The sequence below is a fragment of the Hyperolius riggenbachi genome, chromosome 1 (assembly GCF_040937935.1).
Source record: "Hyperolius riggenbachi isolate aHypRig1 chromosome 1, aHypRig1.pri, whole genome shotgun sequence".
Classification (NCBI taxonomy): domain Eukaryota; kingdom Metazoa; phylum Chordata; class Amphibia; order Anura; family Hyperoliidae; genus Hyperolius; species Hyperolius riggenbachi.
In genome coordinates this window covers 637,048,455-637,066,118 of record NC_090646.1, presented here as the reverse complement: position 1 = coordinate 637,066,118, position 17,664 = coordinate 637,048,455, and the positions used below count along the sequence as shown (strand labels likewise).

Genomic DNA, 17,664 nt, shown 5'->3' with positions numbered 1-17,664 from the left:
CGCGCTGCAAGACAAGCTCTTTATACCAATAGGAGGAAGATCAGCTGATCAGGGCGGTCAGCTGATTCCTGCTCAGTCAGTGATTGGTTTATGGGAGCTGGGCGGCGCTGTGGAGCGCTTTACTATATATATCTCCTGCTGTTCAGTTGCTGGTTGTCTGGCGTTGCGAATGCTTATGTGTTAGCACTCAGACCTTAGTCAGATCCTTCAGTGTGGTGGAACCATGTGGACCTGGGAATCCACACTTAGCCAGTTACTGTATATCATCTGTTTTATTCTCTAGCATAGTTCCAGGGTGTTGAGATCACGGCCCTCACACTCCAGACTAGGAATACTGTATATCATCTGTGTTATTCTCTAGCATAGTTCCAGGGTGTTGAGATCACGGCCCTCACACCCCAGACTAGGAATACTGTATATCATCTGTGTTATTCTCTAGCATAGTTCCAGGGTGTTGAGATCACGGACCTCACACCTCAGACTAGGCCTTGTTCTGATATCTGTTATGACCTGTAGCTTTCCTGACTATTCTTCTGATCTCTGATTTGGTACTTTGCATATCTGATACTCTGTTGCCGACCCGGCCTGTCTGACCTTCTGGCTGTCACCTCCGCAGGGTGTCCAGCCTTTCCGCGGGGGTCCCCTGCTCTACAGAGGGGACACTGCTCCTTATCAGTCAGGGACTCCCTCTCCAGGTGTCCTTGACTGCAGTAGGGTCTTCTCTACTTATTGGACCACCTGCTACCCCGGTGGTCCAAAGGTTACTGTTGCACCAAAACACTTACACACTCAGGTGTCTAGAGGTTAGACATATTTGATTATTGGCGATTCTGCAGATCCCCAAAGATCAGGTATATCTGTATTCTTGGGGATACTGCAGATCGCCAAGAATCAGATTCTCTCTCTGGTTGCTGACACCTATCGTTACAGAAGGTGTTTAGCACTCAAAGCTTTAGGTTTATCACTGTATACATCACTTGCTAAACCAACAGCACTGGAGCAAGTCTGTCAGTGAGCAGCCAGCCAGCCACACAAGCAAGGATGATCTGTCTCATCATAACAGCCCTCCTTACTATACAGGGGGGCTGGCCAGGGTTCCCTTCTGTGATTGGGTGCCAGGGCTTAGGCTGGGAGGCCTCTGATTGGCTCAATAAGGTCAGGTGGGGCTGGCCAGGGTTCCCCTCTGTGATTGGTTGCTAGGGCTTCTGCTGGGAGCCCTCTGATTGGCTCAATGACATCATCTCCTTACTTTCACTACCCGGATCCAGATATCTGCGGGTACCTGAGTTATGCGGCCAGATATCCGCAGATAGCTATCCGGATCTGGGCCCAAGTATCCGGATCCAACCCGGATAGCGGAAAAATGGTCGGATACCCGGGTTTACCCGAGTACCTGGATCCGGATGAGCATCCCTGATCAGATACGCCCTTTAGTGTATATAGACAGTCAAGACAGATTCCCCCCCCCCCACTTTTGTGTATGTAGGCAGATCCCCCCTTTAGTACATATATGCAGATCCCCCCTTAGTGTATATAGGCTACTAGTCTTGTATATATAGACAGATTCCCCCCCCCCACTTTTGTGTATGTAGGCAGATCCCCCCTTTAGTACATATATGCAGATCCCCCCTTAGTGTATATAGGCTACTAGTCTTGTATATATATGCAGATCCCCCCTTAGTGTATATAGGCTACTAGTCTTGTATATATATGCAGATCCCCCCTTAGTGTATATAGGTTGCTAGTCTTGAATATGTAAGCAGATCCCACTTTAGTGTATATATAGGCAGACCCTATAATCCTATAATATATACACTAAAGGGGATCTGCCTACATGTACAAGACTAGTAGCCTATATACACTAATCGAGGGATCTGCCTGTTATAGGCAGACCCCCCCCCTCCCCTTGTGTATATAGGATACTAGTCTTGTAGGCAGATCCCCCCCTTTAGTGTATATATTTACAGGGCTGTGGAGTCGGAGTCGTGGAGTCGGGCAATTTTGGGTGCCTGGAGTCGTAGTCGGGAAAAAATGCACCGACTCCGACTCCTAATGAATTTGTAACTGTAATTAAAATAGAAAATATGATAAAATGTTCTATTTCTCAGATAATAGTCATTAAAAGTAATGTATATATACAGTATATATACAGTATAAATACAGTAATAGCTGTGCTTAGTCCACAAAAATGAAATAAACCAATCAAAATTAGTTACTTGTGCTGCTTCAATAAAGCAGTCCCCGTATTTTTAAGGTCAGATATACATATCTGATTGTGACTGTATATATGATGTGTACACAGGAATCTCTTATATATACACTAAATAACATCTATGCTGTAAGTATAAAGCCTGATGTGTAGCCGTGTCACTAATAGAGATGGTCAACGAGATGGAAATAATTCTGCACTGATGCTGATTTACGCAAATGTATGCACTCCCTTTGCTGATGAAATCAAATAATTTGATATGTTATTAAAATTTGGTTTGGTGACTACAAATTAAAAGGTAACTGAGACGGATGAAAAGTAAAGTTTTATACATACCTGGGTCTTCCTCCAGCCCCCTTCAGGCTAATCAGTCCCTCGCTGTCCTCCACCACCCGGATCTTCTGCTATGAGTCCTGGTAATTCAGCCAGTCAGCGCTGTCCAGCCGCATGCCGCTCCCACAGCCAGGAACATTCTGCACCTGCGCAATAGTGCTGCACAGGTGTAGTATGCTCCTGGCAGCGGAGTGTGTGCATGCGCACTACGCCTGACTGGCTCAAGTACCTGGACTCATAGCAGAAGATCCAGGTGGTGGAGGAGGACAACGAGGGACTGATTATCCTGAAGGCGGCTGGAGGAAGCCCCAGGTATGTATAAAACTTTAATTTAATCTGTCTCAGGTTTACTTTGTTACACAGTAGTACTATACATATGCACTCCCCACAGAGCTGCAGGGAATCCACTGAGAATGCTGTGCACATTGAACACAGAGGTGTTGTCTGTTTACAATCTCCTTCTTCCCCTGCAGAGTACCTGCACATCATTCTTACATGTACCCACACTTACATTGCCTAGGGCCTGATAGATGTTCTTTGTTCCGGTTTGTACCTTTTACAAGTACTCTTACCAAGGACTAGTTTTAGTCTAAAAGGAATAAATATAGTAGTCTACATATCCTTCTCACTTCAGTTGTCTTGTAAAATTCCTAAGCGTTGGCAGTTAAGAGACGAATTTCATGTTACATACTTTTAATCAACAAAATTGTAATATGCAAATTAGAGGAGTCGGAGTCGTGGAGTCGGAGTCGGTGGAATCCTAAACTGAGGAGTCGGAGTCGGTGGATTTTTGGACCGACTCCACAGCCCTGTATATTTATATATAGGCAGATCCCCCCCTTAGTGTATATAATATATACACTAAGGGGGATCTGCCTACAAGACTAGTATCCTATATACACCAAGGGGGGGGGGGGGGGGGATCTGCCTAGAACAGGCAGATCCCCGCTTAGTGTATATAGGCTACTAGTCTTGTATAGTGGGTTGCAAAAGTATTCGTCCCCCTTGAAGTTTTCCACATTTTGTCATATTACTGCCACAAACATGAATCAATTTTATTGGAATTCCACATTAAAGACCAATACAAAGTGGTGTACACATGAGAAGTGGAACGAAAATCATACATGATTCCAAACATGTTTTACAAATAAATAACTGCAAAGTGGTGTGTGCATAATTATTCGGCCCCCTTTGATCTGAGTTGCCTATAGACATTGCATAATGAGTGCTAATGACTAAATAGAGTGCACCTGTGTGTAATCTAATGTCAGTACAAATACAGCTGCTCTGTGATGGCCTCAGAGGTTGTCTAAGAGAATCTTGGGAGCAACAACACCGTGAAGTCCAAAGAACACACAAGACAGGTCAGGGATCAAGTTATTGAGAAATTTAAAGCAGGCTTAGGCTACAAAAAGATTTCCAAAGCCTTGAACATCCCACGGAGCACTGTTCAAGCGATCATTCAGAAATGGAAGGAGTATGGCACAACTGTAAACCTACCAAGACAAGGCCATCCACCTAAACTCACAGGCCGAACAAGGAGAGCGCTGATCAGAAATGCAGTCAAGAGGCCCATGGTAACTCTGGACGAGCTGCAGAGATCTACAGCTCAGGTGGGAGACTCTGTCCATTGGACAACTATTAGTCATGCACTGTACAATGTTGGCCTTTATGGAAGAGTGGCAAGAAGAAAGGCATTGTTAACAGAAAGCATAAGAAGTCCCGTTTGCAGTTTGCCACAAGCCATGTGGGGGACACAGCAACCATGTGGAAGAAGGTGCTCTGGTCAGATGAGACCAAAATGGAACTTTTTGGCCAAAATGCAAAACGCTATGTGTGGCGGAAAACTAACACTGCACATCATTCTGAACACACCATCCCCACTGTCAAATGTTGTGGCAGCATCATGCTCGGGGGAGTGCATCTCTTCAGCAGGGACAGGGAAGCTGGTTAGAGTTGATGGGAAGATGGATGGAGCCAAATATAGGGCAAACTTGGAAGAAAACCTCTTGGAGACTGCAAAAGACTTGAGACGGGGGCGGAGGTTCACCTTCCAGCAGGACAATGACCCTAAACATAAAGCCAGGGTAACAATGGAATGGTTTAAAACAAAACATATCTATGTGTTAGAATGGACCAGTCAATGTCCAGATCTAAATCCAATTGAGAATCTGTGGCAAGATCTGAAAACTGCTGTTCACAAACGCTGTCCATGCTGTTTAGTGTACTGTTTAGTTTATATATAGGCAGATCCCCCCCTTAGTGTATATAAGCTACTAGTCTTGTAGGAGATCCCCTCTTCAGTGTATATAGGCAGATCCCCCTAAGTGTATATATAGGCTTAGGCTACTACTAGTTGCAGATTCCCCTCTCCCCCCCCCCCCCCCAGCATAGAATAGGATAACAAGCATATACTTAATACTTCCCCGTAGTGTACGTAGGTTGGGGAGCCTTACTTTTGCTGGGAACTTAGATAGAATTTCGGGCACAAGAGGAGATGAGGGCCAGCAGCCAGGTCTCGTTGTCTCTTACTCAGGGCAGGGCATGTGAGTCACACAGGGCAGGGCAGAGTGGCTGGCACACGTGCTGCGCGCTTCAGCGCTCCATGCCTGCTCCTTCCATCCATCCTCCTATCACGGGGCCGGGTGCTGGGCGGAGTTTCACTCTCACACTTACTCCAATAGTCAGCGCCGCCCGCAGCCGTTGCTGGTCTTCGCCCCCATCACCCCCAGCGGCACCAGGGGGCGGAGCCAGAGCCAGACGCAATGGACCAAGCCAGAGCTTGCAGCCGCAGCAGCACAAATTAACATATGCGGCCGGGCGGCAGGAGCGCCCCCCCCTGGAAGCTGGAGTTCCGGCACCCTGAGTGATCGCTCCGATAAAGATGCTGTCCAGCCTCCCTGCTAACTGCCCACTTTTTAAGCAGTTGAACGGAGCAGCTGCCATTCAGTAAGTGCTTTTGAAAATAATGAAATCCCTGAGAATCCCCCATGAGGAGATGGGCTAGTCCAAACCCTGTCAGTTCTGTCAGAATTCTACTACCAACTAAAAGTGACAATAAGATAGGAGAAAAGTAATGTATGGCTCATTTTACTCTGGAAGAAATGTACTTCTTATTTGCATGGGTTTTCATGTATTTTAAATTTTACAATTTTTGGTATAAGATATATAGAACTTATAGATGAGATCAAAGTTTTATTCTGGTTTGCTTTATGAGGTTTTTGACTTGGCAATTGATCAGTGAACCCAGACAATATGAGTGGCAGGCAGACAGTGACAAAGATTAAAGGGGCTGTCACAGGGAGCCCTCAGTGGCTGACAGCACTTAGCCTTCTAAACGGTGCCAGCGCACAGATCGTGCGAACTCTGGTCGCAGTCAATGCGCAGGAACCGTTAAGAATTAGCCGCAGACAACTCAGAAGGGAGCCTGTGAGACACGGGTGATTACAACGTCACCTACTGGTTCAGAGTAAACTGCCACCACCGCGGTTACTATGGGACCGTGGGGCCCACTAACTGACTGACTAATCCTGCGAATAAAACGGTTAAACACACGATATTCTGTCTAGCCAACAACAAACAAACAGTAGCGTATCTTCAGAGACCCGGGATCATTTCTGTGTGTGCTGATAAGCAGGGTAGCGGAAAGTGAATGACTTGGAGAAAGTCGTTTATTCACGCAATATAAATAATTAATATATACAGACAATTATGAAAATCAACAATTATGAAAACAGCAATAGCCAGTATGAAAAATAAAAGAAGGGAGAAAAATACTTAGTTCTGGAAAGATGTCCTTATTGTGGGAAGAATCATAAAGTCCTTGGTTTCAAAGTCCAGAGTTCAGAGTTCAGACCAGGTGGATGCCAGCATATCCTCAAGCTGGCATCTGATGAGTGCAAGATGGTTCAGTGTGGAGGACTCTGAGTTTTTGTCCTCAGCCATTCTTATGCCCCTGCTTCAGTAGGAGGGAGTGAGGGCGGGGAGCTATACACCTCCTTCAAAGATGAGATGAGCCCTCCTCTTGTACTGGGGCTAGAAATCATATCTACCCATATATGGGCTCTATCTCACAGAACCGTACAGGTCAGGGCAGATTTACTAATATTTCCAGATCTGCCTCGATGTACCCAGCAGTCTGATACCAAACATGAGGGGTGGGACCCCTGTGGTACCAGTAGGGCACTGTTGGACTGCCTAACGGGCAGTCTTTACCTCAGAAGGTTCTGAAATGTGCTCAGAACCAACGCCAGGCAGGGCCCTACCTGCTCTGTTAGTTTGGAGGGTCTGCCAGCCTGGCAACACAGAAAATATGATACATATAGCAATTTATGGAATATGAGAGACCCCTGGGATTTATACCAGGTCATTCCCAGGCAAAGGTTCTTTGAAGTTGGCAGCAGCAAGCCACATGTCGGCTCCCTGCTGGGAAAAGGAGTCGGAGTGTCTGAGTTCCCTCACTCTAAATTTGGTTCTGTCATGGTGTTTGTCACCTTATACCTGATGGATGGGCCATCAGCACAGCTTGAAGCCAGGGACTCTCTGGGCCCAGGCTCATTAGCATATCAAAAGAGCCAACCAGCATTTGGAATGGTGCTCTCTTTGCTAAGAAAAGGACTGCAGACCTCCTACACAATAAATCCAGATTGTACCGATTTGAAGCGCAATCGACGCAGGAATCGAGTGCGATCGTTCTTTTCTTCACGGGCGGTTCCAGGACGCGCCTGCGTCCCCGCAATCGTCCGTGACAGGGGCACTCTACTGCGGTTATAAAGCAAGCATAAACGTAAGGCAGAGCTGCATTTTGTTATTTGATGTTGTTAAGGATTACTTTTCAATTTCAAATAGCCATCTGCTATAAAACAAATAAAATAAAAAAAACGACAGTAAGCTCAGACTGCACTTTGCAGCCAAGGCAACAGTCTACTTGAAATACCGACTGCCCAGAAACTCCCATTGTGCTACAAGAGTATTTCTGTTAAGGCCTGTACACGCGCCTGACTAAGGCGGCCGATAGCGACCACCTCAGCCGATAATCAGGTGTGTGTTCAGGGGCCCCTGACCTCCAACTCATGAGTGATCTGCCTGGCGGATCAACTCAACCCCGCGGCAGCCAATCGCATTGTCTACACCGGTCCCCCGCCCGCCGCGTGACATCACACACGATCTTCTTCGCTGTCCCTCTCCCACCAGCCTCTGCATAGCTACAAAAGGTGTTGTTAGCTACACAGCTACCACACAACTGTACAGGCTGGCCAGCGATGTTACCCAAGAGGATCAGGTCCTGACGGGTGACATAAATCAAGAGGTGTGCACGCACCTCTAGAGACACGGTGGAAGAACTGTGTTTTATATGCACACATAATCAATTTGTTAATAACCCATACATTTTCTAGAGAGGAACGGAATGGGTTACATTTTTACATTTTTCCCAATAAAATCATTTCTTTCAAGCAGTGCCTAAGAGATCATTATACACAAATCTGTGGTTTACTGCCCTGTATTCCAGCAGTTTCAGCATTACTGTTAGTGCTGGAAAGGTTTGTGCAGTTCAGCAGGGCTATCTGCAGGAGGAAAAAAAAAAAAAAACATCCGAGTGTGGAAGTTTTTCATTTGACAGCTCTGTACCAGCCCCTGAAGGAAGGAGTTGGGAAATGATGTGGGCAGGGCAAAAGTGGTCAGTGCACATTTGGTTGGCTTTCCTTGTGTACCTGCTGTTGTAGAGCTCCTATAGGGAGGTTCTCTTGCAGCCATTGCTCCTTTCTGCTGGCCGGGGGATGAGCTGCTGTCTCACCTTCTCCTGTACAGTCCTTGTGCCAAACCAGTCCGTCATGCAAGGCGTGAGAACTTTCCTGAGTCTGGAACATGATGAAGATGTGTCTCAAACTCAGCACACAAAGCAGAAAAATATTTTTAAGCAGTTCTTCAAAACAGATTATAAACAAAGCAATAAACATGGATGGACATTAATGACAATAACTTTTATTTGGCGTGTTAAAGCAAACCTAAAGCACGTCTGGTTAATACACTGAGCATTTGATGAAACACCTCAACAGGAACATCAGCAATAGACCTCTCAGAGTCTCATCTTGTGGGGGTATTTTACTCAAATATTGTAAAACCAACAGGCAAAGCCGGATTATCCACAAGGCAAACCAAGGCAGTTGCTTAGAGCCTGGAGAGAGTCTAGGGGCCTGGTGGATGCTAGCCCCTCACCAAATCTTACTAAAAAAGCCAGGTGATTTTCAGCAGTGGGCAAAAACTGCTATCTTGCCTGGGGCCCCATTTCATCTTCATCATTTATTTGCCAACAGGCAGGGACGGATCTAGGGGGGGGGGGGGGGGCAAGCGGGTCTCTTGCCCCAGGCGCAGTTTGTTAAATTCTTAAAAAGGCGGCAAAATGTGGATGAGGAGTGGCAGTTTAGGCGCCAAAACCTGACCTTGCCCCAGGCGCAACTTGGGGCAACTTGTTCTAGATCCGTCCCTACCAACAGGACAAGTTCTACGTGTAACAGACCACTCAGAGTCCCTCATTCAAGGAGGAGCTGTAGTGAACATCCAGGTTCGACCTTCTTTCTCAATGATCACTGCAATTCATGTCCTCTAAGTTCCACCTACTTTCTTGATGACATCTAGGCTCCTTGTCCTCAGTTAGTGACCCTCAAGTTTCATCTCATTTCTTGACTTACATGGTGACCTCCATCTTCAACCTCCCTACTGCGTGACCTCTCCCACCTGTTCACCTCTTTTCTTTGTGACCTACATGGCCTCATTTGGTGAACTCTAAACTCCCTCTGCATTGTCACTAGCACTGCAAACATTCATTAGCAAGTTGGAATTAAGCAGCCACCAGGCACCCATGAACTAACAGAAAATGACTCTCGAACCCTTTACCATTAAGTCCTGTCTCTTCATTCTAACAATGTTGGCTCATGCAGTAGAGGACGAGGAAAGTTTTCTGTAGTTGGGCTTTCAGCAGAAGCTCCAGTTTAAAAAGATTGAAATCCCTGAGAATGTCACTACAAGAAGGATGGTATACAAAGAAAATATAAACAAAAGCACAAAAGCATCATGACCCCAACAAACATGCATGCAGTATAACGCAGGGACCAGTGTAGTATTTACCTGCGCCAATGCTGCTGGTCTCCTCCATGCATCACAGTCACGCACTCTCAGCTGCCATTCGCTGGCTACTGATCATGTGACCTGCACTGGTCATGTGATTGGAAGCCAGCAAAAGGCAGCAAAAAGTGGGCGGCTGTGATGCATGGAGACCCACAGTGCTGGAGGAGGTAAACATTACTCCACTGCCTGTGCTACTCTGCATGTAGGTAAAGAGAGGTAGGAGGAGTGGGCCCCCACAGCCCCCAGGCTCCCCAGCGGTTGCAGGGATCGCAGGGGCATAACTAGAAACCACAGGCCCCCCTGCAAAAATTTGGATGCCCCCCCCCCCCGGGCCCGCTCAGGTCTGTTATGGTGGGCAGGAGGAGTCGCAGCATGAGGGGAGAGCATGGCACCTACATCGGGTGGGGGGCCAATCCCCCCCTCCCTCACTTCGGGCTCTCCCCCAGTGCTTCCCCACCAGCATCAATCATTGGTAGCAGCGGCGGGCAGGAACACATTCCTCCATGTGCTCCACCGCGAAAGTCCGATTTCTAAGTGCCTCACCCTACTTCCTGATAAACAGGAAATAGCATCAGACACTTAGAGAGCGGAACCTCTGGTGCTTGGAACACATGTAGGTATGTGTTCCTGCCCGCCGCTGCTGCCAATGATTGATGCTGGTGGGGGAGCGCTGAGGGGAGAGCCCGAGGTGAGGGAGGGGGGAATGTCCCCCCTCCCCGCAAATGTAGGTGGTCATGCTCTCTCATGCTGCGACCCCTCCTGCCCACAAAACGGCCCTGGGCAGGCCTCCCCATGGGTGCAGGGGCTGCAGCCCCCATTGTTACACCACTGGGAGCTATTGTTATGCAACCAGATACTTCAAGTTTCACTCAGAGCTTGTTGTGCCGTGTTAGGAGTCTGACAGTGAGTGAGGAGGGGGAGGCAGGAGAGCATCAGTGCTTCATTTGACTTGCACAGCAGAAGGGAGGAGGTAGCACTGCTGTCCGAAATGAGGAGGAATGGAGGATGGCCGACTGGCTGAGGGTAAGAAGATTGTTTGTCACAGACTCAGCCAGCCAGCCAGCCAGTGTGTTATTGTGTTGAGCTGCACCATGTCATGTCTCAGGTACCTTATATACTTGCATATAAGCCTAATTTTTCAGCACAAAAAATGTGCTGAAAAGTTACCCCCTCGGCTTATATGCGAGTCAGTGGAGCGAAACGGATGGTGGAGCAGGTTTTGTTACTGGCAGAGGAGTGGTAAGGTTCATGCACTTATGATCCTGCTCTTGCCAGCAGAGTGCGCTGCTCAAGACTACCTGTGTGCCCTGGCTTGTGGAGCGACGTGCGCGCAGCTGCATCATTCTTGGGGCAGACCTGGCTATGGGGAAGGGGGCTGACTTTTACTGGGGGCACATCTGGCTACTGTGGAAGGGGCTATACTGGGGAGGGGGCTTATACACAAGTCAATAACTATTTCCTGGTCTCTGAGTGTACACCGCCAAATTGAACCAAAAACCCTGCTAAATCTTTACCAAATACAATTCTGCCTTTGTAAAAGTATGCAGCTTACCATGAGCATGCAACTACGGCCAACAGTGATGTTTGAACTGCCATAGTATAGTGACCTCTGTGTGGCCCGGCCCGGGGTAAACTGGGTGGAGGGCCAACAAGCAAAAGCTTATTCCCATCCCAGACATACCTCCTGGCCCCTCCCATACCCTGCTGATCGCTGCTCCTGCTTTCCTCACTGTATCAATGGAAGGTCTAATCTCTCTGGACCTCAAATCAGGAGACATACAAGTACGTAATTATATTCATTTCCGTAGAGCGTGGTGCAGATGCCGCTGCCTATGACCATGCAGATGTGTGCCTTCTGCCATATGCTGAAGTCCTGTCAGGTTTGTATCAGTTTTGTATGTGTTTCTATGGCTGTGTCCACACATAACAGGTATACCTTTCCGGTCCAGTCAGGTAAAACTGATAGAGAACTGATGCAAAACTGACAGGAGAGGACAGTACTGCACTGTACCAGAAATGTACAGATTTATGTGTGAACCAGGCCTAAAAGTATTAGATGCAGGGCCGGATTTACCATAAGGCATTGTAGGCACGTGCCTACAGGTGCCTGGCGATGGAAAGACGGCTCACTCTCCTCCTCGCGCGCCTCTTCACTCCTACCCTACGCAGAGTCCTGAATTGAGTGGCGTGTAAATGAAGTTACTCAACCTGCTCTCAGCATTCTACTGATGAGATCTCCCTTCAGTCATGAGCACCCCTAGCTACCAGTACTTACTACTAAGGTTCCTCTGGCTACCTAATACTAAGGGGCACCGATAGCTGGCTGTAGCTACCTATGACAGGCAAGGATAGTAAGGGAGAAGTGATAGCTGGGACAGCCAGCACACTTGCAGTGCGGTTTGGTAGGGGTTTGTAGGTTCATGGAGGGGGAAGTCTAACGTGCCAGGACATCTGAGCCTATAGGCTCCTGTGATGTAAATTCAGGCCTGATTAGATGCTGAAAATGTGTGTGTTAATGCTGCAAACCTTGTCCAGGATTCCACCCCATCCCCCTTTGTACAGACAGCTCTGATGGAATACTGATTTAGAAACTTTGCTTACACTGTAGCCTGTTCCTATACAGGCGGCTGATTATATATATATGACTTGTTAGGTCAGCTTAGGTGATACATCTGCTTGTCCTCACATGACACAGGAGAAGTCCTGCCATTGTCTCCAGTGTGAAGTATGAGTGCTGCATAGCAGCAGTGACAGCTTTCCTTACATTCCTTACCGCACACCACTACTTAATCTCGCCTTACAGCGCTGGATCCCTGGTTCGAATCCCAGCCAGGGCCCTATCTGCACAGAGTTTGTATATTCTGCCTGTGTCGGTGGGGTTTCCTCTGTGCACTCTGGTTTCCTCCCACAAGCACACAGATAAGCTAATTGGCTTCTCCCTAAATTGGCCCTAGACTATGATACATACACTACACATGCATTGGCCCTAATTTACGATACAACCAAAAACATATGACTATGGTAGGGAGGGATTAGATTGTGAGCAGGGCCAGTTCTAGAGTTTTTGCCGCCTGAGGCAAACTAGTGAGGGAGAAACCCCCCTCCCCCAATTTGGAATGATTGCACAGCATCCGACAATTTACTCTGCTTCATTTAATGTTCTCACATGACATGCTGCATCTCAACACAATAACACACTGGTTGGCTGGCTGAGTCTGTGAAAAAAATTGCTCATCCTCAGCCACTCCATTCCTCCTCAGTCAGGACAGCAGTGCCACCTCCTCTCTTCTGCTGTGCAAGTCAAATGGAACACTGCTGTTCTCCTGCCTCCCCCTCCTCACTCACTGTCAGACTCCTCACACAGCACAACAAGCTGCTTTTCCCTAATGATGACCTCTTCACCTCGCTCGCTCTCCTCTCGCTTCTGCTCCTACTCTGACTGCATGCCGTTAGTGTAAACACAGTACAAACATGCTGCCCTTGTAATCTCTGCGCCTGATGCAAATGTTTCACCCTACTTCATCAGAGAACTGGCTTTGATTGTAGGCCCCTCTGAGGGACAGTTAAATGACAAGACAATATCCTCTGTACAGCGCTGTGGAAAATGTTGGCGCTATATAAATAATACTAATAATAATACATAGAAAACATTTTTTTCAAAATGTCTTTGTACCAAAGTAGCATTTCATTTGCTGCATGGCTGGGGATTAACCGCCATCCTTCCTACCTGCTGGAAAATATGCAGTTGCAACAACTCAGCATGATTTGGTATGCCTATAGTTCTGTCACTAGGTGGCAGTGTTGAAGTATCCAGAAGTGAATTTTTGAGGGCCCATTTCCATGGGCAGATTATTATTATTATTTATTGGATTTATATAGCGCCAACATATTACGCAGCGCTGTACAGTAAATATGATTACAGACAATGATAACGGGTGACAGCACAATACAGGTAATAGACAATAGATACAACAATACAGGTACTAGCAATAAGATACACAACACAATGCAGATAGTAGTACAATGCCAGATCATACACTGGAGTGGTAGTAATAAAAATTACAAGTTCCAAATTCTGGATAAAGTGCACACAGTCAAGTATGATACACAAGGGGAGAGGGCCCTGCCAAAGGCTTACAATCTAGAGAGAGGGGTTGGTGACACAAAAGGAGGGGGTGCAGCAAGAAGTTATTGGCAGAGAGGGTTAGGGCAGTGTTGAGTTGATGTAGGCCTCCTTGAAGAAGTGAGTTTTGAGGTTTTTTTGAAGGTGTTGAAGGTGGGAGCAAGCCTGATGGGCAGTGGGAGAGAGTTCCACAGGATGGGGGCAGCTCTAGTGAAGTTCTGCAGTCGTGCATGGGAGTGCATAGTTACATAGTTATTTGGGTTGAAAAAAGACATACGTCCATGGAGTTCAACCAGAAAACAAAGTACAACACCAGCCTGCTCCCGTCACATATCCCTGTTGATCCAGAGGAAGGTGAAAAACTCTTACAAGGCATGGTCCAATTAGCCCCAAAAGGGAAAAATTCCTTCCCGACTCCAGATGGCAATCAGATAAAATCCCTGGATAAACATCATTGGGCATTACCTAGTAATTGTAGCCATGGATGTCTTTCAACACAAGGAAAGCTTCTAAGCCCTCTTTAAATGCAGGTATAGAATTTGCCATAACTACTTCCTGTGGCAATGCATTCCACATCTTAATCACTCTTACTGTAAAGAACCCTTTCCTAAATAAATGGCTAATGCGTTGGGTGGTTAGGAGGAGGTTATTGGAGGAGCGAAGTAGGCGGCCAGATGTGTATCTGCTGACCAGGTCAGAGATGTAGGTTGGGCAGGACTTGTGTATAGATTTGTATGCCAAACATAGGATCTTGAAGCTAATTCTGAAGCGAACTGGAAGTCAGTGAAAAGATTTGTGTAGGGATTTGATAGGGGAGTCGTGGAGACGGAGCGGTGGAAGGAGTAGATTAGTCTGGCTGCTGCGTTCATGATGGATTGTAGGGGGGCGATGCGGTTTTGAGGAAGGCCTGACAGGAGGGAGTTGCAGTAGTCCAGGTGGGAGATGATGAGGGCATGGACAAGGAGTTTGGCAGTGTCTGGGGTCAGGAAAGGCCGGATCTTGGAGATGTTGCGTAAATGGAAATTGCAGGCCCTAGCTGCGGTTTGGATGTGGGGGGTGAAGGAGAGGGCAGAGTCCAGGGTGACACCCAGGCAGTGGGCTTCTGTGGTTGGACGAATGATTGTGCCATTAACAGTGAAGTAGAGGTCTGTGGGGGGTGAAAAAGCACGGGGTGGGAAGATTAGGAGTTCAGTCTTACCCAGGTTTAACTTTAGGAACCTAGGTAACTTTGTAGCAGACAGCACTCCCTAAAGATACAAAATGATGTGCCAGGCCAGAAGGTCCAGCAGCACTTCCGGACCCTATTCGTCAAAGGAAAGATGAAGACCAGCACCATCCAGTAGTAATAGCTCTTTAGAATTTATTAGTAAGACATCTTGACATATAAAACAACGTTTCGGAGGATGATCCTCCTTTCTCAAGTTCCTGTCAGTGTCTAACAAATCTTACACATTCACCTCTTTATATAGAACACACCATTGGAATTGACCAATCACGCTGTGGGTGTCGCCTATGGCGACCAATCCCCTCCCGTCTCGCTGAAGCGGACCTGATGGGGAACCATAGCATGCGTATACAGCATGCGCACAAGTAGCTGAACTTACCAGGCGGCAGGGCGAGAAGGCGCAGCAAGCGTCAGAACAGCGCACCGCCGACCTATAGGAAGAGCCCCCGTGATGACACGTCCATCAGAGCACGCCCCCTGCTGGGGCGGACCTGATGGAGAACAGGATGCTCCCTCGGCGGCCCGGAGGACCGCCCATAGCTCGGACATGACGTACGCATAAAGGGCGTCACACGCCCCATGCGTGTCATAGTACGCATGTCCAACACAAGTACGCCTTCCGCCCCACCGTCTGGGCAAGAACCCAATATTAGCGGTCGTCAAGGTAACACTAAACAACAACAACAGTAGGACATCTAGTGGTTAAATAGAAAACTGCATGTGCCAAAAAATCCAACTAATGCTATCATACTGCACATACAGATCTAAAGAATTGCTCTAATTCATCAACAGTCGTTATTATCAATGTTTCACATTAAAAGTTAGCCATAAATGTGCATATAAGGGCAATATAGAAATTTAAAGGAACGGAGTCATGTCATAGTCCCTGTTCATACCCCTTGGTTCTAAAGTGTCTAATCTACGTGTCCAATAGTGGTGCTCAAATACCCCTTTTTAAAATTCGAGTTTGGTCGAATTCGAATAGTAAATTATTCGAGGTCATTCGAATATTCGAGTCGAATAATTTTTACTATTCGATTCGACCTCGGACTTCGAGCTCACTATTCGAGTCGGTATTCGAGCTAACTATTCGAGCTGACTATTCGAATTGGCCTTAAATAGCTTCCAACACTTGTTTTGAGGGTGAATGATGCAAGAAACCTCTTTTTTTCCAAGTAACAACAGCAAGTGATTATGTGGGGATGTTCCTTTAAAAAAAAATGTGGAAAGAGAAGTTGTGTCCTTAATTTTGTTCAGTAGTGTTACTGTATATACTTGTTCTTCTTCTTCTTTATCTTTCTTCTTCTTCTTCTATATCGTCTTCTTCTTCTTCTTCTTCTTCTTCTTCTTCTTCTTCTTCTTCTTCTTCTTCTTCTTCTTCTTCTTCTTCTTCTTCTTCTTCTTCTTCTTCTTCTTCTTCTTCTTCGTCTTCGTCTTCGTCTTCTTCTTCTTCTTCGTCTTCTTCTTCTTCTTCTTCTTCGTCTTCTTCTTCTTCTTCGTCTTCTTCTTCTTCTTCTCCTTCCTTTTCAATATCGTCTTCTTCTTCTCCTTCCTTTTCAATATCGTCTTCTTCTTCTTCTTCTCCTTCCTTTTCAATATCGTCTTCTTCTTCTTCTTCTCCTTCCTTTTCAATATCGTCTTCTTCTTCTTCTTCTCCTTCCTTTTCAATATCGTCTTCTTCTTCTTCACGTATTTCTCTTTTCAATTTTTTTTTAAAGAAATGCAGCTATTTTTGAGCGTAACAAATAGCTGGTGGGCGCACGCATGTTGGAAGCGCCATTGTATGTGCTCCCTGGCAGTGGAAACACAAAGACAGCAGGAGGTAAATTCAGCAGCAGGAGGAGGAGGATGAGTGTGTGGCAGCAGGCAGTCAATGAGGCAGGCAGCTCGCCGTGACATAATAGCCCTGGTACCTAGTAGTGTTGGGCGAACAGTGTTCGCCACTGTTCGGGTTCTGCAGAACATCACCCTGTTCGGGTGATGTTCGAGTTCGGCCGAACACCTGACGGTGCTCGGCCAAACCGTTCGGCCATATGGCCGAACTAAGAGCGCATGGCCGAACGTTCCTCGAACGTTCGGCTAGCGCTGTGATTGGCCGAACGGGTCACGTGGTTCGGACCCGAACGCGCTCTGATTGGCCGAACGGTCACGTGGTTCGGGTAAATAAATACCCGAACCACGTCATATCTCCGCCATTTGTCTGTGGGTTTAGCTTTGGGTAGGCAGGCAGGGTAGTTCGCGCTCCAGCCACGCTAGCCAGGGTCCCCCCTGTCATTGTGTCACTGCTGGGAACAGTAGTACACCGCTTGCTCAGCCACACTATATAGCATTCTGTTTACTGCCACTCTGTGTACCTCGCTCAGCCACACTATATAGCATTCTGTTTACTGCCACTCTGTGTCTGCTGGGAATAGTAGTACACCGCTTGCTCAGCCACACTATATAGCATTCTGTTTACTGCCACTCTGTGTACCTCGCTCAGCCACACTATATAGCATTCTGTTTACTGCCACTCTGTGTCTGCTGGGAATAGTGGTACACCGCTCGCTCAGCCACACTATATAGCATTCTGTTCACTGTTCTGTGTCTGCTTGGAATAGTGGTACACCGCTCGCTCAGCCACACTATATAGCATTCTGTTTACTGTTC

The 17,664-nt window shown here is 47.1% G+C and overlaps 2 protein-coding genes across 3 annotated transcripts in view; one reads left to right on the top strand and one right to left on the bottom strand.

Moving 5' to 3' along the window:
- Window positions 1-17,664, top strand: part of MALT1 (MALT1 paracaspase) — a 368,173-nt gene that overhangs the window by 94,695 nt on the left and 255,814 nt on the right. The window lies entirely within an intron of this gene.
- ALPK2 (alpha kinase 2) overlaps window positions 1-17,664 on the bottom strand; it is a 221,810-nt gene that overhangs the window by 157,708 nt on the left and 46,438 nt on the right. The window contains exon 3 of one of the 2 annotated variants that reach the window (XM_068251267.1): window positions 8,254-8,400. The exons of the other annotated variant lie outside the window; for it this stretch is intronic. Coding sequence (XP_068107368.1) covers window positions 8,254-8,400 — 147 coding nt within the window. The remainder of the gene's footprint in view (window positions 1-8,253; window positions 8,401-17,664) is intronic. 2 annotated transcript variants of the gene reach the window in all.